Source organism: Zeus faber (genome assembly GCF_960531495.2).
Source record: "Zeus faber genome assembly, chromosome: 1".
NCBI lineage: Eukaryota > Metazoa > Chordata > Actinopteri > Zeiformes > Zeidae > Zeus > Zeus faber.
The window spans coordinates 14,390,930-14,416,780 of record NC_137193.1 but is presented as its reverse complement, the minus strand read 5'-3'; the positions used below and the strand labels follow the sequence as shown (position 1 = coordinate 14,416,780).

Below are 25,851 nucleotides of genomic sequence, written 5' to 3'. Positions count from 1 at the left end.
CGGTCTATTAGAAAGGAATTCTTTACTTTTATTTCTTTTTTTCCTAGGACATAGTGTGCTATCACCGGGTGCGTTGCATTACATTTCACTGCATATATGTATGAAAGTATGTATATGTATGTGAGAAATAAAAAATAAAAAAATCTTGAATCTATTTAAACATCCACTTGTGGCAGGAATTAGGTGTGTGTATGTGTGCGTGTGCGTGTGTGTATACATACATATATACATAAAATGCTGTGGTAGTTGCTTGAGATCACAAACACTAAATATACATATATTTTGTTTGTGTATGTATGTGTGTGTGTGTGTGTGTGTGTGAGAGAGAGTGTGTGTGAGGGAAAGAGGGAGTCTAAAAGTCCAAATAATCTTATCTCCAGTCATCTGTTGATATATTTTTAATAGCCGTGTTCACGTTTTTCTATTATTTTAGGTAATTTGTTTATTTGTTGGTTTATTTCTGCAACCTTAAAAATCTCTCTTTATTTTAGGTCACCTTGTTGTTTCACTTTTTCACTGCAACGCGTACTATTTTTTTCTGTTTTAATTTTGCGTTATATTTGTCTTTTTTCGTTTCCCCATTTGCTTTGGCAACGTGAAAGTTTGTTTGCCCCCACATCAATAAAGTCTTTTGAATTTAGTTGAACTGAATTGAGAGAGCCAGAGAGAGAGAGAGAAATAAAGATTCTCTGGAGGCAAAAGGAAAAAGAACCAGAAACCAAGAGAGAGAGAGAGAGAGAGAGAGAGCGTGAGTGAGTTTTAAAAACCTCTTCATTTAACCCGTGTGCTGTGATTCCAATGGTACAAGCGCAAAAAAAAAAAAAAAAAAAAAAAAAAAAAAATCAGAAATAAAACAATAATACATTCAAATGAAATGTGGAAAAAAACAGAAAAATAAAAAGAGAGTTGGAAAAGGAGAAGGGAGGGAGAGAGACAGAGAGAGGATGGAGAACCCAGAGCGGCGGCACAGGGAGAAGAAGAAGAATCTTTCATTATCACGCAGCACACCACACTACAACACATGCACACACAAGAACACACACACACACACACACGCTTTGGATGGTGGCCGGTGAAATGAGGCCTCTGCATTTAACCCATCCTGGCTGGGGACCTGGTGACGAGTGTCCATCGCTGGTCAGACAATGATGGGTGCATGTTTTTGGTGGGGGTCCTTACTGACGTGAGGTGGAGGAAACCCCATGTGAGCACGGGGAGAACATGCAAACTCCACACAGAAAGGCTCCCATTTGGGAGATAACCCGCCCGGAGCACGGTGCCAACAGCGCCCCAGGCGGGAATCGAACCCGGGACCTTCTTGCCGTGAGGCAAGAAATAAAGATTCTATGGAGGCAACAGGAAAAAGAAAGAGAAACTGAGAGAGAGAGAGAGAGAGAGAGAGAGAGAGAGAGAGAGAGACAGAACGTCCCTTGTGAGGCAACACCGACTGTGTAATAATCTGGCGCTGAGGGGGTATCGGGCCTTAAAGGGATTATCCGCTACCTAGTGCATTACTCGGCCACTGCGAGCATTAATTAAATGCTCGCAGATCTGGTTTCCTCGGGGATCTGTTCGGGAGCAGGGAGGTGAAGGGGAGGCCGCACGCTCAGCCCTCACCCGTCTCCCCCACCTCTCACCCTGAGCACCATCCATCCCGGGGGTAGAAACAATGGAGGATGGCAAAGGAAACCAAGAGTAGGGGATGTCAAGTTCCAGGGTCAATTTAATAGCAGGGTTTCCTAAACATATTTTCCAGCAATGACCCCTTGGCAGACGGAGCTCTGGTGACCTCACGCGAATTACAGTGGGGCAAAAAAAGTATTTATTCAGCCACCAATTGTGCAAGTTCTCCCACTTAAAAATATGAGAGGCCTGTTATTTTCATCATAGGTTCACCTCAACTATGAGAGACAAAATGAGAAAAAAAATAAAAAAATAAAAAAAAAAACAGAAAATCACGGTGTCTGATTTTTTTTAAAGAATTGCAAATTATGGTGGAAAATAAGTATTTGGTCAATAACAAAAGTTCATCTCAATACTTTGTTATATACCCTTTGTTTGCAATGACAGAGGTCAAACGTTTTCTCTAAGTCTTCACAAGGTTTTCACACACTGTTGCTGGTATTTTGGCCCATTCCTCCATGCAGATCTCCTCTAGAGCAGTGATGTTTTGGGGCTGTCGCTAGGCAACAGGGACTTTTAACTCCCTCCAAAGATTTTCTATGGGGTTGAGATCTGGAGACTGGCTAGGCCACTCCAGGACCTTGAAATGCTTCTTACGAAGCCACTACGTCATGCTGAAAGACCCAGCCACGTTTCATCTTCAATGCCCTTGTTGATGGAAGGAGGTTTTCACTCAAAATCTCACGATACATGGCCCCATTCATTCTTTCCTTTACACGGATCAGTCGTCCTGGTCCCCAGAAAAACAGCCCCAAAGCATGATGTTTCCACCCCCATGCTTCACAGTAGGACTGGTGTTCCTTGGATGCAACTCAGCTTTCTTTCTCCTCCAAACATGACAAGTTGAGTTTTTACCAAAAAGTTCTATTTTGGTTTCATCTGACCATATGACATTCTCCCAATCCTCTTCTGGATCATCCAAATGCTCTCTAGCAAACTTCAGACGGGCCTGGACATGTACTGCCTTAAGCAGGGGGACACGTCTGGCACTGCAGGATTTGAGTCCCTGGCGGCGTAGTGTGTTACTGATGGTAGCCTTTGTTACTTTGGTCCCAGCTCTCTGCAGGTCATTCACTAGGTCCCCCCGTGTGGTTCTGGGATGTTTGCTCACCGTCCTTGTGATCATTTTGACCCCACGGGGTGAGATCTTGCGTGGAGCCCCAGATCGAGAGAGATTATCAGTGGTCTTGTATGTCTTCCATTTTCTAATAATTGCTCCCACAGTTGATTTCTTCACAACAAGCTGCTTACCTATTGCAGATTCAGTCTTCCCAGCCTGGTGCAGGTCTACAATTTTGTTTCTGGTGTCCTTTGACAGCTCTGTGGTCTTGGCCATAGTGGAGTTTGGAGTGTGACTGTTTGAGGTTGTGGACAGGTGTCTTTTATACTGATAACGAGTTCAAACAGGTGCCATTAATACAGGTAAGGAGTGGAGGACAGAGGAGCCTCTTAAAGAAAAAGTTACAGGTCTGTGAAAGCCAGAAATCTTGCTTGTTTGTAGGTGGCCAAATACTTATTTTACCGAGGAATTTACCAATTAATTCATTAAAAATCCTACAATGTGATTTCCTGGATTCTTTCCCCCCATTGTCTCTCATAGTCGAAGTGTACCTATGATGGAAATTACAGGCCTCTCTCATCTTTTTAAGCGGGAGAACTTGCACAATTGGTGTCTGACTAAATACTTTTTTGCCCCACTGTAGGTCGAATATATATATATACACAGTACTGCACATTTTGGAAAAGTATATCGATAGCAAAAAAGGAAATTTGAATACCACTTTTTCTGCCGAGCCCCTGCAATTCCTTTTCGGGGCCCTAGTTTGGTGTTCAGTGACGCCGGTTTGCGAACCCCTGACCTATACCCCCGTTACTATAACAAAAAAGAAAAGTTGAATAATAGTTTTGCGGTGGGCTGCCTGCATTTCCTTCACGGACCAATCGGGCTCAGCTATACCCCTATAATCGATGAGGAAAAACAATGATTAATGATCATTTTGCGGCGACACGTTGTAATTCCTTCACCGACCCCTAGGGGTCCGCCAGCCCCAGTTTGGGAACCCCTGAGGTATAGTGTGAGGGTATTGTGCATAGGAATGTGTGTGTGAGTGTGTGTGTGTGTGTGGTGAGGGGGTTTGTGTGCAAGAACAAAAATAACTAAGGAAGGGGTGCAAAGGAGCCTGCCGTGAGCAAGACACACACACAGTCATGTGAGCGGTCTGGCCGCTCAGGCGATGGCTAAACACACATTCCACACGTAGAAGTACTGTCCCAATATCCCACATGATGAAGGAGAAACGATGTGAGTGATAATAAAGAGAGAACGTGGCAGAACGTGATGATATTTAACAATGATATGATGACATCATCATATACAACATTACGTCACGTACAGCCTTCCTGTCCGTCTGAAATGGATTTATTTCCTTGAACCGTTTCGATAATGAGTTAACTGGCGAGCTGTGGCCGTTACGATGAAGGCTGTAATCGCGCAAACTCAAGGTGCCACATTTGAAAAATAAAATAAAATAAAAACAGGTTGAAATGGGTTATTTAAAGGTGTTCTAGTAGCCAGAACGGGGTTATTAATTTGTATAATGTGCAATGTGTTAACGAAACCGGTATCACACATATCCAACAGCTGGATCAGATGAGTCACAATGAGCGCCGTAAAACTTTATTTGTACAGTATTTTGAAAAAAAAAAAAAAAAAAAAAAAGAAAAATTACTGAATGAAAACTTTTCACCTCACTTTATTCACAACAGTACACCGGTAATGGTAAGAATTTTTATAAAATACAAATTATAACTTTCGTCGTCTAATATTGGTTACTTTTTCCTCCACCATGGCTGTAGAATTAAAGGTAAGAAAAAAAAAAAAAAAACATGCAGATCAGACATGGACGTCATCTGGGGACAAGCAGCGCACACATGACCTCCATTTTAACATAGACACACTAAACAGACATAATGTGACGTGAGAAACTAAAACAAACAGTTCAAAGACAACCGCAAAATATGTAAAAGGTGTAACTCGACATAAAAAGTTTGGGAGAACAGAGACCAGTGCGCGACTTCTCCAACACCTGTGAATTCTACGTGGCAACGGGAATGCTCAAAGCGGTGACGCTCGCCCTTGCCGCAGTGACCCATTCGGCAAAGGCCCGCAGGCATTTCCTTCCCACTCCTTTAGGAAAACGTCACGTGACGCTGAAACACCGGGTGATCATAAAAAAAAAAAAAAAAAAACGACAAAAACAAAGAAAAAAGCCAACCCAGCTCCCAGCGTCCCCCTGGGAGGGCTCCTCAGACCCTGGGGTCCTCACACAGGGTGCACCCGGGCTTCAGGTCCGCCTGCCTCTCCATCTGGATGGTGATGGAGTGGAAGTTGTAGGAGGAGAAGCAGGCCTGCGTCATCTCCCGCAGGACTGACTGGGCGTCCACGGAGTCGTCTGAGGAGCGCCGGGGACAGGGAGGTAAAACACGTGTTTAAGTATGGGTGGGAGCCGCCCGGGATCTCACGATAACCATAATATTGCGATTCTTTGTGTTTTGCAGTAGACCCAGTATTGCGACACGATACTGTGAAATATTGCGATACTTTATTACATTTCTTTCTCATTTGTCGCCTCCCACCCTTCTCTGCGAGGAGTGCGCCGTGGCCGGACTGGCAGCGCACTCAGCCACTGGATCATCTCACCCGGGGCGTAAAACAAGAGGCTTCAACTGCACGTTTGTGACCACGCTACTCATTGTAAAACACGGACGCCTCACACACACACACACACACATCGGTATACTGTCAACACAGCTTCAGGGCGGGCGCCCGAGATGAGTCACCGATTCAGCATCCCACCAAATGTGGAACACGGTCACAATCTCCTTCCGTTCTGGGTTACAGTATGCCGTGGAATAACAGCCAGAAAATTATTTTTTAGCGGAATATTATGATGGCAGTGACTTCATTGAATCAGTTCGTCGTTGGCGTAAAAATGAAATCTTGGTGTCATGAGTATCGATACAATATTATGGGGAAAAATATTGCGATACTATGCTGTATCAATCCCCCGCCCCTATGTATAACATTTGGAAAGAGCAGAAATCATCTGCTCCATCCACATCCACTCTACATTCACCTTATACAACTTGGGAGAACTTGTTCATCATTTAATTTAAGAGTTATAATAAGAATTTGCCAAATGTTTCTATTTATTTTCAAATTTGAATGGTCATGTCTTGCTTCCAACTGCTCTCACCGATGGCCACGTGCGCCGTCAGCACGGCCTGGTTCACGGTGAGCGCCCAGATGTGCAGGTTGTGGACGGCCGTCACGCCCTTCACCGCCAGCAGGCCGTCCCGCACCTCGCCGTACTTCACCCCCCCCGGCGTCCCTGGCACGGACGGAGAACAGCGGACACAGCGAGATGAGAGGCGGGGGAGTCCGCATAGCCTGAGCTCTCCCCTTCTGCCTCCCGGGGATCCGTCAAGCGCTCACTTATGCCGCAAGAGCTTTCCAGGGGAGATGAATTTGACGGCCACCGCGAGGTGAGCTGCGAGGATAAAGCTTCACAGTTGTCTTTTTCAGTCCCCTCTCGATACACGGTGGAAATCTGACACTATCTTTCACACACACACACACACACACACACACACACACACACACACACACACACACACACACACACACACACACACACACACACACACACACACACACACACACACACACACACACACACTTTTTTTTTTTAACATCATTGCTTGTCACTACCACAATACCCAGTCCAGGATTTGACTCCAAGATCGTCCCAATACAGACGGCAGATATTGCAGTGGTTCTCAACGTAGGGTGCGGGGACCCCCAGCCGTCCTTCACTATGGTTCCAGGGGGCCCCCGGCGAAAACGATGAATACAGTGGTTAAACTTCACAGTTATTTTATTTTAAGACGTTAAAGAATGTACAAAAATGACTGTTTTGATCCTAGTTTCATGGTTATCCCCCTAAATATATTATAGACAGGTATGGAAGTTTGGACTAAATCATATTTAAACAATTAAAATATTCTCAGGTAAGGTGTGTCAAATGGAGAATTCCTGATGTGGAAAAAGGTTGAGAGTCACTGAGATGTGCATCGCGCTTCGATAAAACCACAAGTTCCTGTCATAAGCTTTTTAGATATTATAGAAAGCAGATTGACCTGCTCTTGAACACGCTCAGTGTAGTCCAGAGTGAGTTAACGAAAAACTTAAAAAAATAAAAATAAAAATAAAAACGATGGAAAAAGAATATTGAAAACGAGAAAAAAAAAAAGAGAACTGAACTGAAATGAAAATACCGGCCTTTGAAACCCAATAGAAATACCACTCAAATGGAAGATGAATATCTATAGTTTTGGGGGTTTTTTTGATGGAAATATTATGTCTCCATTTTTGCAAGTGAGTACTATGGAAATGTTAAGCTCCAAACATTATTTTACAAAAAAAAAAAAAAGAGGGCGTTTCCAAGACGGATGCAGCCACTGAGCGGTCGGAGAAGAGGAAGTTGTGTTTGGGAACATTTCAGATATCACAGTGTTATATCCAACCATGGAAGAAAATGTTTATCTAAGAAACGGAGTACACCTGCGGGGAAGGTGCATTATTAAATTATACAAAAGAGGAAACGGAACACCAAAAAGCGAAATACTAAAACTGAAAGTTAATAGAAGGGGAATTGAAATAAATAAAAAACGACACTACTTCATACTAAGAGACTAAAATGTAGATTAAAACTGGAAATACAATAAAACAAATATAAACCGATTCCCTAGTAAATCACCCTGGTGCGGTTCCCTCCCATCCTTACCTTCCATGAGGACGATGAGGATGTCCCGCATGATGGCGATGGTGGTGCCCAAGACAAATATGGAGAAGAGGAAAGTGCAGATGGGGTCGGCGATTTTATATTCCGGCTACAGAGAAAACAAAGAGAGATGAGAAGGAATTGTAAAGTTTTATTATGTCCCGTGAGACAGCGAGGGATCTTGCCCGGGGAGAAGGAGGAGGAGGAGTCCGGCACATGCAGATCATGAGCTCTCAGCACAATCACTGCAGGGAAGACAGAAAAGCCCATGTGCGAGTGGAGGCTTTGCGTCCGCCAGGGGCCCGGCTCCTCGCGCCGCTTTCTTTCATTTCGTCCGGTTCAGCTTCCGCAAGCGGCGAGACACAAAACACCGGAACGTTTTATTGTTTTTAAATTGGTTTCGGCGGAGGCGCGGAAGAGAAGAGAAAGTAGCCAAGTGTATTCCCACGAGCCTCCGTACCGGCGTGTTTCTTCCTTATTGGAGGAGGCAACTTCAGAAACCGGTTTCCTGTACAAACGTTCTACACGCCGACTTATTTTTCTGTCGTTCTTTGAGGAAAAAAATGAGAATTAGACTGTCGGAAAACAAAAACAAAAAAGAAAATAATAATAAATAAATAAAACGAAACAATTTCAAATATATAAGAATAGTATCAAATAAGCCTTAAAGAAAAAGCTTAAAAGTCAGAAATTTTAAGAATAAAATAATAATAAAACAGAATAAAAAGTGGAGTAAAATTTTTCAAATATATACAAAAAGCCCGAAAATGAAAAATAGAAAACTGAAAATAGTCATTCAGTCTTTTTCAGAGCTTTTAACACATCTTCTGTCCTCTCCTCACCCCAAACTGTGGATGTCATTTTTCGCTCTTAGTGACTTTGAGGTGAGCACACACACACACACACACACACACACACACACACACACACACACACACACACACACACACACACACACACACACACACACACACACACACACACACACACACACACACACACACACACACACCTTGAAGTAGATGATGATGGCGCTGACCAGGACGCTGAGGCTTTGAAGCAGGTCTCCCACCACGTGCACGAAGGCGGCGCGGACGCTGGCATTGGCCTGTTGAGCTCGCTTTCCTGACAGACCCCCCCACCCCGGCCCAGCCCACCCGCAAAAAGATGTCACTGTGAGATCAGACGGCATGGTGTTAAAGCTTCAAAAGACACTGCAGCAAGTGTCTTGTTAGCACTGAAATGATGACTCTTTGTTCAAATTCTCAATAAGGCACGATAAATATTAAAAAACCTTTACAAAAGCAAATTAATCTTAAGATACTGTATAGTAAAACAAAATAATACATGTAATAAAAAAAATAATACAGTGTACTGTGTGTGTGTGTGTGTATAATTTTTTTTCTTTTTACTTCACTATTGTATTATTATTATTATAAATTTGCACCAAACCTCACTATGACAAATTAAATAATAAATACTCCAATCCAATGCTCAAGGACACCTTACATTAAAACCAAAAGGATTGTCCATAGAAGCTGGAGAGCTTTCTTTATGAATAAACAAAGCTCTCCAGCTTCTCTGGATATTTGGATGGAAACTAATTTGTGGAATCTAATGTGGATGTAATAGCTAATAGCTACATGTTCATGCATAGGACCATGCACACAAAATCGCTTGGCTTTTTTGGATGTATCATTATAGCTTTTAAAGTAAAATTCGCAAAAGAAATGAAACAAAAATATAATGTCTGTGTATTTAAATAATGATAAGGTTTATGGGACATGAAGGCTGGTTATACTCCATGGAAACAGTGGAACTGTCATTGAAATAAAAAACAATGAAGAATATCGAATAAAAAATTATGTGTGTAATAATTGCAACAGCCTTAGCCAGAATCCTGTGAACCCCCGACCTTTGACTCCCTGACCCTTCTGCTCCGTGTCCCCCTGGCTGTTTTTTGGAACCAGGGAGTATTGTCCCTTGTTCTTCTGGTGATGGCTGTGTCCGTGGGAGCCCAGCCCGCCGTGACTGTGCCCATGGCCGGACTGGTGCAGTGTGGCAGCCATACTGGTTAGATGGAAACAAAGAAGGGGGACCAGAGTGGTATAGTTTTATATGACTGATTTTATTTAGCTATTTGTGTGTGTGTGTGTGTGTGTGCACACACACGCACACGCACGCACACACACACACACACACACACACACACACACACACACACACACACACACACGACAATTTTTTTACGTCACTTTTTATTATATTTTATAATAATTCTCCATTCTTTCTGACTATTAAGCTATATAGTCTGTTAAGCTTTTGGACTGTTTATTTTTATATATCTACATCTTTTTTTTGTCTATTTGTTGATAAATTCATCTTCAAGATGTCCACCATCGTTCCTGTACAAACTTAATCTAATGTACCGTGTTCAAATGACTGCTGCCCTAGCACCCTGACATGCATCGTTTGAGAGGCGCAACACGGACATCATCTGCTCCGCGCTCCCTGCCGCCGCAGACCCATTACGATTTGCATACCTAAAAACCTCTTCCTTCACGTCAACAAGACCAAGGTGCTCATAGTGGAGTACAGGAGGAATCAGGAAGGAGCGGGACACCACCAGCTCCTCTTGAAGCACTGACTTGCTCGGTGACAAAGGCTCAACAGCCGTATATTCTTCCTCAGACGCTGGAAGAAACTCAGCATGAGCCCCAGAATCCTCTGGCCTGACCTCGACTGCAAGGCCCTACGCATTTGTACTTCAGTTTTTATTCTATTTTATTTCATTATTATTCTCTATTTCTGCAGGACTGTGACGCTTTTTTGATGTCAATCATCTGTGATGCACAAAAACATCTCCACAACAAATTCATAGTATATGTAACTGTACCTGGCCGAATAAACCAATTTGGATTTTGATGCAGTGTGTTCACCGTATTATTGCATTCACTGTATATTTATTCATCCCGTACAGTATATCCATATATATTTATACCCATAGACACAAGCAACCATACTGCCACTCTTGCCTTTCAACTTAGCTCATCCTGACATTGAATTGGCTTTTTGTATATTCTGTGTATTTGGCTATTTTTGTTTTATTTTTTCAGACTTAAGGTTTTTATGCCAATTGTCTGTTCAGCAATGCACCAAACTTCACTACGACAAGTTTCCCATCTGTGAAAATGTAGTCGCTTGAATAAGTCGATTCTGATTGTCTATACACTCAATTACCAAATTTGTTTCTTTTTTCTTATTAAAACTACTTCTAACTACTTCTGTTCGCATGTTGGAAGACTACATTACATCTGTGCCACAAAATGAGAGCCAATTTCTCACAACCACAGAACTCGGAGAGAACAAGTGTTCAATCAAATAAATTGATAGCTTGCACGTAACATTGAAAAATGTTTGTTGCCATGGCGATTTGGCAACAAACTTCCTCATTATCCAACCGTCAAACAGAACATTCGGGAACGTTTCCACTGAGTGGGATTTATATATTTGTTTATTAACGCAACTTGAAGCGAGTATATATGCATTCACACTAATGATGCAGCTCTTTGCAGGTGTACGACTCTTATTTTGGCCTCGGTGTGTCTGACTAGGGTAGGGAGTCCCTCCCCCCACTATAGACTAAAGGAACGAGTATCTAATTCTTACATTAAGAGCTTAACATTTTTAAAAAGTTTTTTTTTTTTTTAAGTTGGAGGGTTCTGTGATGTCAGCCGACATCTTTAAAAAGAAGGCGTTTATGTGACGACTGGTTTTAACATCTGGGTATATTTAATATCAATGTTTCAATGTTCGAACCCAGGCTTTGCTGTGTTTTTTTGAAAGGTAGAGTACGTTTTTTAAGGGAAAGATTAACCAATTCAACACCCCTTGAGCTCCTCTTGTCCTCAATGCGCCTCATTAGGAATAGGTTTGTTTGATTTACTCACATGATGTTTGCCAACACAGCACAGCCGGACGTGATGAGCATGATGGTGCCCTCGATGGTATAGTCGTCGTTGATGAGCCGCTCCACAGCCAGATAGACCAACACGCCCGTCACCAGCCAGATGGTGAACACCGACAGCAGCGCCCCCAGGATCTCTGCGCAGACGGAAGGATAGACGGAGGAAATGACAGAGCGAGTTTCCATAATAATGGTGCGATGAGGACAATGGCCGCAATAGAGGAAATTAGCCCCAGAAAAGGGTGTTGAGCGATTACAGCGACGTTCCAGTTAAGCCTGTACCCCGTTCATGTTTCAGTGGTACTGTATCACAGTGATATTCAGATAAAGTATGTTCGATAAATAGAACGATAGACGTCCCAGCAGCTCACTCAAACACAAACTAATAAGGAAATACAATAAAAACAGGAAAAAATACATATGGAAACTTTGAAAATATACAATAAACCTAATTGTTAACTATACCCAATAAAAGTTTTTGTTTTTTTTAATCTGCCAATATACACTAAACCGAATGAGATAAGATAACAGAAAAATAATTAAAAAAAAAAAAAAGATGAAAATAAAAAAAGCAGAAATATTAAAAAAAAGTAATGTGAAAAAAGGAAATATACGGTTCTAAACAACTTGTGAAAGAAAAGCGTGAAACAGGAAGATGAATGTACATTAAAGCTGAATGAATGACAGCAACAAGCCTCTACACACACCAACATCATTTGCCAACAATATTGCCTCACGGTGAGAAGGGTTTTTAACTGGAAAAGAAGTGTTTGGCCCGGATATACTTTGCGCGATGGACGGATCGGATACCTGCGCGGTGCCAGCCGTAGTTGAGCTTGTGTGTGGCCGGTCTGGAGGAGAGCCATAGGGAGCACAGGCTGATGATGAAGCTGGTGAAGTCCACCAGCAGGTGGGCGGCGTCGGTCATCACCGCCAGGCTGCCCGCGAAGTAGCCGCCTAGCAGAGGGAGCGAGCGAGGGAATAAGTACAAGAGGAGGACAGAGAAGAGGGAAGGATCAGGATACATCAGTCTGCTATGGGCGCTTGGGATGGAAACAACTAATTAAGGGACTGAATAAGTGAAGTGAGTTGGGAGAACCATGAACTTCTCCGTGTGCATAAGTGCGTCTCAAACGACGGTAGATATATAACTGATCTCCTTTTCACTTGATGCTCGTGCCTGTCCGACCTGCTTTTATTTAACCTTCATGCTTTTATAAATTGGCATTGTAGATTTGATTGTTAGATTTGATCTATTTTTAGTTGATAGTGCAGTGCTTTGACTTCTGAGAAAAGCGCTTCATAAATAAAAAGGTATTATTATTGTTATTATTATTATCATCATTATGCTGTAGGGATGAGACCCCTATTGCTTTTGTTGAATTGTTATTATTTCCATTCTCCTTGGCACTTTTCAGACTCAAAGTGTCTGGAACAGGACGACCGCTGCAGCTACCGACATAGTTGAGGTGTCGTTGGAACCGGGGCGTCGCAGACATCTCAAGGTTCAGAAATTAGCGGATAAAAAAAATGTATCACCCACACGGCAAACCTTCCGGTCAGGTGGTGGAGCGAAGATGAGTTTGTGGTTTGATGTCACGCTTTGTGACATCATCATCCAACAAGTTACAAATGTGCAGGTTGTGCGCGAGCTACAAAAATACAGAGGTATACGGAATTTCACCGTATGAATTCCCCCCTTTGATTTCTGTATATTAAATTTAAAAAATAGTTGATATTAAAAAAAAATAGAAACACACGGTGAAGCCTCAGACGCGGTGCAGCACGGGAAGGTGCTTGCCGGGGCTTTCAAATTCACAGGAGAGGCAAAATAAGCGGCACATGGATCAAAATCCGACTTATTTGCAAAATTGAAAATGCAAACTTTAATTCAGCCTCATCTCATGTTGCCGCCGCACGGTAGCAGGCAGCAAAATGTCAAAATCATAATCCATCCAATGAGCCATTTCCGGCAGCCCCGTTCTGCCCTGTTTGTTTACACTCGCCCCCGTGCGCATGCAGGTAACGTAAAGCACTGTGTGGTGAAATATCGACGTAAATCAGATCTGCTTTACAACAAGGATGGCGGAAGGTGTCTGCTAAGGTGAGGGTGGATTAAAGTTTACATCTTCAACTTTGCAACATAAATTCAAACCGTGGGCACGGTGTTATGGTTCAGAACTGTGGTTACTCGATACCACGGTTCACCTCACAATGGTATACTGTTACATCTCTAGTGCGTGGTGTTGACTGTGTGTGTGTGTGTGTGTGTGTGTGTGTGTGTGTGTCCTTCCCTGTTTGACCTCGGCGGGGCCTTTTGTTTGATATTTTTGTAAATATAAACGCATTCTGTTGACATCTGACGCGGTGTCGTGTTCCTTATTTTGCGGCATTCGAGCCAGTCCTAACATACAAACTGTAGGAGTCAAATAGTCCAGGACATATTCCTTGTTTGTGTCCTCACACATCCCTTTTATTTTAGTCCCAAAAGTTAAAAAAGTTGATGAAATGTCCCTGAGGGACGTGCAGTGTTTAATCCGTTTGAATGGAGGGTGTTGTTGGGAACTTCCACACGGAGTGATTTCCTTCCACAGAGACACCGTGAGGCAGGACTTTGTGGGCTACAGGTGGTAGACAGTCACCTTCTAACTTTATGCTCCATGGAAACTTGAAAATTTGTAATTGGTATCCATAATGGACCCTGTGTGTTGCTGCCTGCAGCTATATTTATTACAATTAATCGTTTGCCCATCACGTTTTCAGTGGGACTGATCTTTTTCCCCCCCTAAGTGAAGTGAGCACAAGCAGGTCAAACTTTTCACTATATTCGGATTTTCTAGCAAATCAAATCATGGACTGACAACATCCCTAAAACCACAACGAATAAACGTCATATTGTTACAGTAAGGGAAAGCGGATCGTTCAATGTTTAAATCAGCTTGTGCGTCAGAAAACACACAAGCGAAGGGGCAGATGTGTCGTTCTCAAGAGAGCAACATGTCCGAAATGAATCCACGCACAATTCACAGAGAATGCGAAATAATTCATTTAAATATAAAGTATGCAATGCCTACTGTATGTGCCACTTGGTTGTTTTTAAACACTATATTACTTTTCTTAGCGAAAAATGTATGACGGTAATACGTCTGCGTGTGAAAGACATTGTTGCGATAAGAAACGCACTTTAGCTTGGCTGAGTATAAAATGGTGGAACACACAATGACAGTGCAAAAATGTTTCTTCCATCACTACATTGCCCCACTACTCGTTATATTGAGATGCTTATAATTAATATTTTTCAAAAATAAAAAATAGAGTAGAGGGAATGTAGTGATGCAGTAAACATTTGTCATTGTGTGTTCCAACTTTTTTACGCTAAGCGAAGGTGCATATATTACTGTAACCATATTTAATTGTCCGGATGCCTTACGGTAATTAATGTTTTGATAAGAAAGGCACATAAAAAAAAAAAAATTTAAACACTAAAACAATAGAATATATATAATACAATGATTTACGGCGACGGCCCAGGTATGGGACGGGCAATATGGCGCACCCAGGATCTCTCCGACCATGAAGACCAGACAGACCACGGACACCACGTACAGCCTCTTCTTGGCGACCGACTTCTCCCGCTCGCGGTCCTCCTGCGCGTGGCTGTTGTCATGGCAATGCTTGACCGCCTCGCATCCGTCTTTCTGGGAGGCGTTATGGTGGGAGACGCTGGGATTAAAAAAAAAAAAAAAAAAAGGAGAAGGAGAGAGAGAGAGAGAGAGAGAGAGAGAGAGAGAGAGATTTTTTTTTGATTTTTAAAGCATCTTTATTTTAACATTTTCTCTAGTTCACAGTTACAGACAATACAACAAACACACTTGGTTCACTAACAGAGTCCTACACGTTAAAAACAGACTGGAAGCACAGGTCGTCCTCCACCAGGGAACAGATGGCGTCGTTAAAACACCACAGCTTGATGAAGACGTCCAGACTCTTCATCAGTCTGTGAAAGTTAAAATCAATCAAGACTCTGGCCCTGACCAACGCTACAAACACTCTTCCTAAAACACTCTCCTTTCCTCTCAGTTTGTTCCTCCTCGTGAGGTAGATGGCCATCTTCGCTTCCCCGACTAGAAAATTAAGCAGTCGCCATTTCTCTGCGTTGGCCCTGTAGTATCCGGCCCCAAAAATAAAACAGTTTCTGGACCACTCCTCCTTGAAGAGCTTAAAACTTTCCTTTAAAAGACTAAAAAGCTCTAAAAGTCTGTCGCACTCTGCAAAACAGTGAAACACGGACTCTGGCAGTTTGCAGAATGGACATTCATTTGCGACCGTGGGATTAAAAACAGAAACAAAGCTGTTGACAGCTATGGCTCCATGTAGGACCCTCCATTGGAGGTCCCCCGTCCTTTTCTTGGAGGGAGCTTTGTAAAAACTCCTCCAACACGGCTCCTCCTGTCCCCCCATCTGGAGCCGTCCCCTCCAGACAGTGTCCTGCCGCCCCTCCAGTCCCTTCCTATTTAAAACAACCACACACTCTTTGTAAAAAGCCTTCCCGCTGGCTGTGTGCAGGTCCAGTTCTGCATAACGTGCCCTGTGCAGCAGCTTCCCGGAGGACCCCTCCAGGTTGGGGGTCAGGGTCATCTCCGGGAAGGGATCCTCCGAGTTTGGCTCCTCCGCGCCTTCGCCGTACTCCTTCAGCAGGGCCAGCTCCTCCTCCGTGAGCGTCTCCCTCCACCTCTTGAGCACCAGGTGTACGATCCTGGTGGACCTCACCCCCAGCCGCTCCGCCATGGCCTCGCCGTCCTGCAGGTCGCTCCCCGCCGCCGCCACCACCTGCCTCAGGGTCAGGACCCCCGCCTCCCTCAGGATGCTCCTCAGTCCTGGAGTGGCCCCGTCCTGCACATCCAGCCTGGCTCCTCCGATCACCGGCTCCTCCAGGAGCCAGTGGAGGGAATCTGCGGCCTCCCTTTTCCTGTTCTTAAATAACCCCCATGCTTTAAAAAGCTCCTGATAAAAACGGGGTAAGCCCGACTTGTTTAGAAGACTCGTGTCCATTAAAAACAACGAGCGGTCAAGTCCCATCCTCCCAGTCCTCTTTAAGACCAAGCCCGCCACGTCCTTCCAAACGTTAAAGTACCCCGTTAACAACTTCTGCACAAACTGTAACCTAAAAGTTGCCACTCTGCTTTTGATGTCCACCACACCGTGCCCCCCTTCCTCTTTAGGCAGAAAGACCCTTTCCTTCCTGACCCAGTGGAAATTCCGCCCCCAAAAGAAGTCTATCAGCTCGGCCTGTATCTTCCTAACTAGCAGGTCTGGTGGTTGGACACAGGCCACTCTGTGCCACAGCTGTGAGGCCACCAGGTTGTTAATAATGAGCGTCCTGCCCCTATAGGACAGCTGTGGCAGTGCCCACCTCCATTTTCTTAGCTTGCCCTGTATCTTTCCTAGCAGTCCTTCCCAATTCTTCCCCACCACACTTTCGCTCCCTAAAAACACTCCCAGATACTTAAACCCATCCCTTCGCCACCGTAAGCCTCCTGGCAGTTTTAAAAGTCCCCCCCTCCATCCGCCCACAGCCAGCGCTTCGCTTTTGCCCCAGTTGACTTTCGCTGCTGATAGCAGCCCAAAGTCCCTGACGATCCCCTCCAGTTTGCTGATTTCGTCCTGTTTCTTTATTAAGACAATGACGTCGTCCGCATAGGCTGATAGAATGTGGCTTCTCTCGAGACCGTTTAGAAACACACCCTCGATGTTCGTCCTTAATTGACACAGCAATGGTTCTATGGCCAGAGAGTACAACATCCCTGAGAGGGGGCAGCCCTGTCTCACCCCTCTACGCACTTTAAAAGGGCCGCTCAGCCCTCCATTAATCTTCAGTATACTCTCGATGTCCTGGTACAAAACCTGGATCATGGCTACCAGACCAGGGCTGAGGCCAAAAGCCTCCAGAGTTTTCCAGAGGTAAGGGTGCTCAACCCGGTCAAACGCCTTTTCCTGGTCTAGCGAAATGAGCCCAGTTTCAATGCCCAGAGAACTAGAGACGTCCAAAATATCCCGAATTAGGGACACATTGTCCAGAATGGACCTACCAGGCACACAGTAAGTTTGGTCCTGATGGACTACCAGGTCCATCACCTCCCTCAGCCTGTTGGCCAGTGCCCTCGACAGGATTTTATAGTCCGTGCACAGAAGGGACACAGGACGCCAGTTCTTGATCTCCTGCAGGTCTCCTTTCTTGGGTAGGAGGGTGATGACTGCCCTCCTGCAGCTGACTGGCAATAACTTATCTTTAAAAACTTCATTAAAAACCATTAAAAGGTCCTCCCGTAACTCCTCCCAGAACTCTTTGTAAAACTCCGCAGGAATCCCGTCGATGCCAGGGGCCTTACCCCCCTTCATGCTCTGCAGGGCCGTGGAAAGATCCTGCAGGGTCAGAGGTTCCCCCAGCACCGCACTGACATCTTCCGGGACCCTGGGCAAATTCCCACAAAAGGAGTAAAACAGTTCTTTTTGCTCCTCGTACTCACTTCTGTACAGCTCTGTGTAAAAGTCCACGGCTCTCGTCCGGATCTCCTCCGGCCTCCTGAGCTCCTGTCCTGTGTCTGATCTCAGGGCGTGGATAAACCTGCTCTGCCCGTTGCTCTTCTCCAGGCTAAAAAAGAAACTAGATGGTGCGTCCATCAGTGCTGCGCTCTGGAAGCGAGAGCGGACCAGCGCCCCCTGCGCCTTGGTGCCTAGTAGGTCTGCAAGAGCAGCTCTTTTAGACTTGAGGTCCTTAATGTGATCTCGATTCCCGATTGGTTCCACTACACCCTGTAACTCCACAATGTCAGTCTCCAGATCCCTCATAGATCTGGTGATGTCCCGTGTGACATTGAGAGTATACTGCCGACAGAGCTGCTCTATCTCCCTCTTCCCATAGTCCCACCACAGTCTTAAGGAAATAAAATCCTGCTTTCTGTCTCTAAAACCTTCCCAAAAAAACCTAAAAGCATCTTTAAAGTTGGAGTCACATAGTAGGGTGGTGTTAAAATGCCAATATGCGCTTTTGGGCTTTACATTGGCGATAAAGACACGGCAAACAACCAGGGAGTGATCGGTAAAACCAACAGGCACCATTCTACATTCCTTAAAAATGTTGAAATGGTGCTTAAAACAGTAAAACCGGTCTAGTCTGGCCAACGATAAAGAGGTGCCTCTGCAGTGCACCCAGGTGTACTGTCTTTCATCCCCGTTGGTTCTCCTCCACACGTCCGTTAGCTCGTTCTCGCTTGAGAGCAGCCTCATCGCGTTCTGCGATGCTCTGTGAGGCTCACAGTGGTTCCTGTCTAACAGGTCGTTCTCGGTGCAGTTAAAGTCACCTCCTAGAAACAAAAACTCCTCAGTACGAGTTTTGCTTAAAACCCCATTTAAAACTTGCAAAAAAGTGACTCTGTGTGGTCCTGTGGTGGGAGCGTACACATTTATAAAGACAAACTTATGATGCTCAAATGCTGCCCTCACCACCATCAGTCTGCCCTCCACCACCTCCTCCACCTCAAAGGATGCTGGGGCAAAGCTCTTAGAAAAGAGAAGAGCCACCCCACCGCTGGTGGTGCTCTTGTGGCTTAGCACCACCTCCCCCCCCCACTCCCTCTTCCAGTCAGCCTCATTGCCGGAGTCACTGTGGGTCTCCTGCACCAACAGCACATCCAGCCTCTTCTGCTCCATCAGCTCATACAGCAGAGACCTCTTAGCTGCGTCTCTGGCCCCATTCGCGTTCAGCGTGCTGATGTTAAAGTCACTCATTGCAACGGAAAAGGGAAACAGCCCGAACAGCAGCGCCCACCTCCACCTCCTCCCCATCCTCTCCGTTGTTCAGCTCCTTCCTGATCTTCTGCACTATTTTCTTTAACCTGTACACCTCCTGGTCCGTGAACCCTCCTCTCCCCTTACTCCTCATCTGTTGCTGGGCCGCGTTCGCCAGCAACTCCTTGTCTGAGAAAAAATCCTCCACCTTAATCCCTTTCACATTCTTCGTCCTGTGCAGAAACGCTTTTATTTTGCCCACACTGTAGCTTTTTTTGCCCTTTTTCTTCTTTACGCCGAGAAAAACCTGCCCCTCACTGTCTGCAGCAGAGTCCTCCTCCATCCAGGACTCTGACTCCGAGCCTCCCTGCTCCACCTCCTGACTTGCCTTCCCCTGGCTTGCTGTCCCTCTCTTCGCCTGAGAGTCTCCTGCCATTTTGTTGGACTTTCTTTTGAGCCGGGGGACTCTCACCCGATCGTCCTCGTCCCCCATCTCAAAGTCACTTCCTTCCAGTGCCTCCTCCTCCCTAGCTACGTCACCTGCACTCCTTTGACTTTGTTCCGTAGCTTCCTTTCCCTCACCAGTCCCCTCCTGTCCCCCCGCACCCACCTGCCTGTCTTCCGGACCCTCCTCCTTCCCCTCCTGTCCTCCCACCCTTACCTGCCTTTTTTCCAGACCCTCGCCTGCCTCCCCCCGTGTCTCCACGCTCACCTGGCTGCGCTGTCTACCTCCACCCGTTCCCTCCTGCGGCTCCACATTCCCCTCCCCCCCCTCCTTTTTTTTCCCCTGCCCCTCGCCTGCCCCCTCCTGTGCCCCCACCTTCACCTGTTTCTTCTCCTTTCCTTTCCGCCCTCCACCTGTCTCCCCCTGTGCCCCCACCTCCACCTGTCTTTCCCCTGCCTCCATTTGGCCCTCACCTGCCTCTCCCTGTGCCCCCACCTTCACCTGCTTTTCCCCTCCTTCCTTCTGGCCCTCCCCCGCCTCCTCCTGTGCCCCCACCTTCGCCTGCTTTTCCCCTTTCTGACCCTCACCTGCCCCCTCCTGTGCTCCCTCCTTGTCCTGTCCACCCTTCTGCCCCTCACCTGTCTCGCCGCCTGCCTTCTTACCTGGACATGCCCTGACCTGGTGTCCCTCCCCACCGCACCCAAAGCACTTGGTGGTGTCAGTGTTGACAAACACCACATAGTCAAACTCATCCGCCCTGATTTTAAAAGCTACGTTTAGCTCCGCATCCCTGTTGTTCAACACCATCAGGACGTGTCTCCTGTGCGACACCACATGCTTGAGCAGCGGCGACTTGCACCCCGACGGGACTTTTTTAACTGGCGACACCACCTTCCCGTGCCTCGCCAGTTCCTTAGTGAGGGTCTCATCTTTGATAAACGGCGGAACATTCGCCAAATTCACCCTCCTCGCCGGTGTGGAGAGAGGCAGGACGGGAACAAACATTTTGTTCACCGTAACGCCGCTCGCCACCACCGCGTTCACCTTGTCTACGCCATCCAGGAAAATGACCACCGCGCTGTTCATCCGCGCTGCGGACACAACGCTGCTGTAGCCGACAGCCTTCCCCACCGCCAGGCTGCAGTCCTCCACCGAGACCGAGGAAGATACGGGCAACTTAATGCCGTGCTTCCTCGTTAGCTTGGTGAGGTCCGACATGGTTGCGGACCCGCACCACCACCACCACCACTACCACCACCACCCCCCACCCGCTGTGCGCACACCCTACAACCAAAAAAAAACCAAACCCGTCACCAACAAATAATTATAAACATGCAATTGATAGAAAAAGTTAGAAAGTCACTCACTCTACCAAACGCTCACACGCTCCGCTCGCTCACACCTCCAATCACTCAGCGAGAGAGAGAGAGAGAGAGAGAGAGAGAGAGAGAGAGAGAGAGAGAGAGAGAGAGAGAGAGAGAGGAGACACAAGGTTCAGAATTAACATGCGAGGCCAATATGTCTATGTTGACATTGTATATTGAGAAAGGGAGATCTCGCCGTGTCTGTTGCCCCAAAGCCGCAAATGTTCTCAGTGTAAATACGGCTGCTACGTGGCAAATGACATGAAGCATTATCCCAAAGAAAATACTGTACAGACCATAGCATACTGTAATGGACATGGAAAAAAAGAAAAGTACATTGCTCCAGGCAGAGACATAATTTAAAACTCAACAGGTCTTATTTTGAGTAAGACACTTTGAATATGTTATGATCCTAATATTTTATATATATATATATATATATATATATATATATATATATATATATACATACATATACACACACACACACACACACACACACATACATACACATAGTAAATATATTATAATAAAATATAATGGAGGAAGCATATAAAGTAAGGGCGACAGGAAGCTGTATTCTCTAACACAGGACATGTTAAAATGAAAAAGGCGTTTTGAGCGACGTCAACGTGAACTGAAAAAGAATCGGACCCAATTAAAAAAAATAAAATAAAAAAAAAAAGGCGGTTTCCCCGCCCGCCGCCCCACTCCCTCACCCAATCACAGTTTTGACACTTTCCGTGAAAACTGTTGGTTTTTTTTTTGTTTTGTCTCGTTTTTCTTTTTACAACAGTTGGCCGTACTTTGCATGTGTCATTTGATCCAAAAACATGGGGGCCAAGCGGGAAAACATAGATTGATAAGTTGGAAAACGTACAAAATGTTTCTTGTTTACAGTTAGATGAATGTGGGAATACCTGTAAATAATTATTATTTGTATTTATAATTATCCATATTATTATTATTACAATAATAATAATTATTATTATTATTAAAAATAATAATAATAAATCATATTATTAAAAAATAATTATTATTATTAAAAAATAATTAAAAAGTTATAATAATTATTAATAATAATAATAATAATTTAAAAAAATAATAATAATAAAAAATAATAACAATTATTATTATTATTAAAAATAATTAATAATACTTAATAATAATTATTAAAAATAACAATTATTAAAAAAAAATAATAATAATTAAAAATAATAATTACAAATATTAATAATTATTAATAATAATAATTAAAAAAAATAATAATAATAATAATAAATTCAAACCTATGCTTTGTACAAAAGTAGCAGCATAAAATAATACCCAGATATAGTTGGAAGGTTACATTTGTCAGTGTTTAGAGATGTTTGTAAGAATGTGGTGCAGTTCAGGGAGCGTGTCCGGCAACAGGGATGCTTTGCACACTGCATGGCCTCACACGAGCCTCGGTGCCCGTGGGTAGAGCGACGGGACGGGAGCAAAGACATGGCCCACTGTACCAAAAAATAAAATAAAATAAAATAAAGACTTTTAAAAGAATTTCAAATGACTGAAATCGCCGGATAAAAACATGACGTATATCAATTACAAATACAAACACTCACCCGGGCTGTAAAACAACAGTTTTTACATTTAAACAGCAGTAAGAATTATTCGTTTGAATGTATAATGTAAAGTTTTGCACCTTGTCGTTTTTCTAGAAACGAATTTCAAAAGCTACTCGCAATACCCACAACTCCAACACGAGTTGATCTCCGTTTCTCCCCGTTTCTCTCGCTCTTCTGCCCCGTTTAACCGCACTTATCCCCCCCCCCGGGATCCGTTTACCTCTCCAGCGAGACCGTGTAGTGGCTCCCCGCCTCGTTCATCAGGTGAACTCTTTCTGGATCCTTCTTTTTAAACATCTCAGAGTCTCCGGCGGGCGGAAAAAAATATATAAATTAAAAAAAAAAAAAAAAAAAGTTACGAAGAAAACAGATGGATGATAAAAAAAATAATAATAATAATTTGCTTTAAAAATAAATAATAATAATAATAATAATAATAATATAAAAACAAACAAACACACCAGGCGCTTGGAAACTCGGGGTGTTGTTACGGGGAAGCCTCTCGAAGTTGGAAGCGCCCCGAATGAGGTCGTCTCCCCGGACTGAGCTCGAGTGTGCAAACGGCGCCAAGTGTTTGGAGAAGCCATGTGACTGCCGGGCGCATCGTGCGCAAATTGGTGGCCGCCCGCAGCACCTGGGGCCTTCCGCGGCGTTCCGAGCGGCGGCGGCGGCGGCGGCGGCGGAGTCAATGGAGTCGGCGGGTGTTTCCCGACCGCCCGCGGGTTCGCAAATCATCGCGTCACACGCCGCCGATGGCGACGGACCGGCCCGTGCTGCGTTGGAGGTCGCGCACAAGCTCGGAGCGTCGGGTGTTGCCGTTTCGCGCCCGCTTTTGGACGCGCGCTGGGGGGGGGGGGGCTGACGTCTTAAGATGGATTTCATTCAAAAACTAATTCGCTGGTTGGTATCAGCTCCGACAGCTGTTCCCAAACCCTGGTCCGCGGCGCCGTGGGGGCCTGTCGAACGAATTGCAGGGGGGGTGGGGGGTCTGGCGCAAATTATTATTGTTTTGTATATTTCGTTTATTTTGCTCGGATGAACATGCATGACGTCATATATTTTCACTTAACTCCATGAATGATAGTGAGTTTTTGCTGTGGGATATGATTTTTTCTTTTTTGTCAGTTGTTAAATAATAAACCACACAGCAGCTTATTATAGGCAGAAATATGTGTTTGTTAATATAAATAAACATATAATACTAAGACTAATACTAATACTACTACTTATAATAATAATAATAATAACAATAAGAAGAAGAAGAAGAAGAAGAAGAAGAAGAATATATACAATATACAATATTAAAAATGAGAGACTTTCTTTTATATCAGATGTCCTTTGTAATATTGACCACAGGGTGGTGACAAACAGTAAGAAATTCTAGGGCTGATGAATGGTTCTCTTTTAACACAAAAAAAACAAAAAAAACAAACTATTATTTAAGAATCGCATGCCTGTAGCCAACCATGTGAAAGGAGTTGGCCTTTTTCTTTTTTAAATCAAAAGTTGAGTTTTAATTGTGAGTACAGGATATTACTCAAGACCTTTGGCATGTCACCAAAACACTGCACGCACACTTTAGAGAAGGGTGCAGGAATCACTGTTTACTTTTTGTTTATTTTTGTGGTCTCACTGACAGATCCAAGAAGGCAAATGATCGAAAGAAATGGAAGAAAAAAAAATTGAACGAATAAGATTGGATGGCACGATTAAGATTAAAACTGGATTAAAAAAAAAAAAACCTGCTGCGATTATTAAAACTGTTATATTCAAAGTAGAACCGTGTCCAAGTCCAGGCGATGCATCCTAGTTGCTATATCTATGATAATATAGAAGAATAATCTGAATGGTCTCTACTAGAAATACCGTGCGTTGGCCGTCTGGTCATCAAGTCGTCGCCATAGAAACAAAGTCAACAGACATCAAACCTGTTATGGCTGATGCAGATCTTCCACCGATTTCCAGCACAGGAACAGAAAACAACAAAAGTATATTTCAGTCGGCATTATAAAACATCTTACATCCGTCATTCTACGTTTTGTCTCCAGGGCTTACATAAGGTCCGATGTCGATCGTACGTTTCCCACAAGCATAAGGAGCTCGAGTCGTTGGGACATAGTGTATATTACTATTATAAGTTATTTTAATTTGAAGATAGCCATTAAATTATCAACACATTGGTAACGTGCGTCCGTCATGGTTGCCCAGCCTCAGTATCACATCTCGATAAATTTTCATTAAACCTCATGAAAGATTTGCGCCGCATCACAAAGCTTCACAACGCTCCCTAAACACTCCCTGTTCCAGTGATGTTAAACCAGAAATCAGGCACCAGCCACTCAAACTAAAAATAGCGGCCGGTGCGTCAAGACTATTTCTGAAGACTATGGATGGATGGATGGATGGATGGATGGATGGATGGATGGATGGACAGACAGACGCTCAGTGCGGTTGCTATGGTCTGTCCAGAGAGGCCAGAACAGGTTAGTTACACATGGCTGTCCACACTGTTCCTCATACCACTTGGCCACGGGGAGACGGGGGCTCTCCGTAGGATCCATGGGAGCTTTACTTTCCTTTTTTCTTTTTCTTTTTTTTTTTTTCAGGGGAGTGTGTGTTTTTGTCTGTTTATCCGAGCCACAGACGCACACGTATGCCCACACACCACCACCACCATGCTGCCGCTTTTTTAAACTTCTGGCACGACGAGGGGCCAGGGACGCTGCAATGGGAGGCCAAGACATATTGGACGCCATGGCAACGCCTCCTGTTTACCCGATTTTACTAGTGTGTGTGCGTGTGTGTGTGCGTGTGTTTGTGTACGTGTGTGTGCGTGTGTGTGTGTGTATGTGCATGCGTGCGTGTGTGTGTGTGTGTGTGTGTGTGTGTGTGTGTGTGTGTGTGTGATAAAAACAACCCCCAAATGTTGTAAACAAGCCCCCTGTTCCAGCATTTAGACCATGCCAGAATGCTGACGTCAGATCTGCTGCGTCACACTCACAAATCACTGACGCCAGTCGACAATGCCGGTGTAATGTGTGCACAGACAGAGTGCCAACAAGTTAGACGGGGAGAGAGCGAGAGGGAGAGAGAGAGAGAGAGAGAGAGAGAGAGAGAGAGAGAGAGAGAGAGAGAGAGAGAGAGAGACGGC

The 25,851-nt window shown here is 44.5% G+C and overlaps 1 protein-coding gene across 1 annotated transcript in view; it reads right to left on the bottom strand.

The window, feature by feature from the left end:
- Nucleotides 1-4,989: 4,989 nt before the first annotated feature.
- slc30a8 (solute carrier family 30 member 8) overlaps nucleotides 4,990-25,851 on the bottom strand; it is a gene marked incomplete at both ends in the record, with an annotated part of 28,262 nt that continues 7,400 nt past the window's right edge. Inside the window, 8 exons of the mRNA XM_080008203.1 lie at nucleotides 4,990-5,135; nucleotides 5,940-6,074; nucleotides 7,530-7,635; nucleotides 8,539-8,699; nucleotides 9,457-9,596; nucleotides 11,477-11,630; nucleotides 12,304-12,450; nucleotides 15,050-15,176. Coding sequence (XP_079864329.1) covers nucleotides 4,990-5,135; nucleotides 5,940-6,074; nucleotides 7,530-7,635; nucleotides 8,539-8,699; nucleotides 9,457-9,596; nucleotides 11,477-11,630; nucleotides 12,304-12,450; nucleotides 15,050-15,176 — 1,116 coding nt within the window. The remainder of the gene's footprint in view (nucleotides 5,136-5,939; nucleotides 6,075-7,529; nucleotides 7,636-8,538; nucleotides 8,700-9,456; nucleotides 9,597-11,476; nucleotides 11,631-12,303; nucleotides 12,451-15,049; nucleotides 15,177-25,851) is intronic.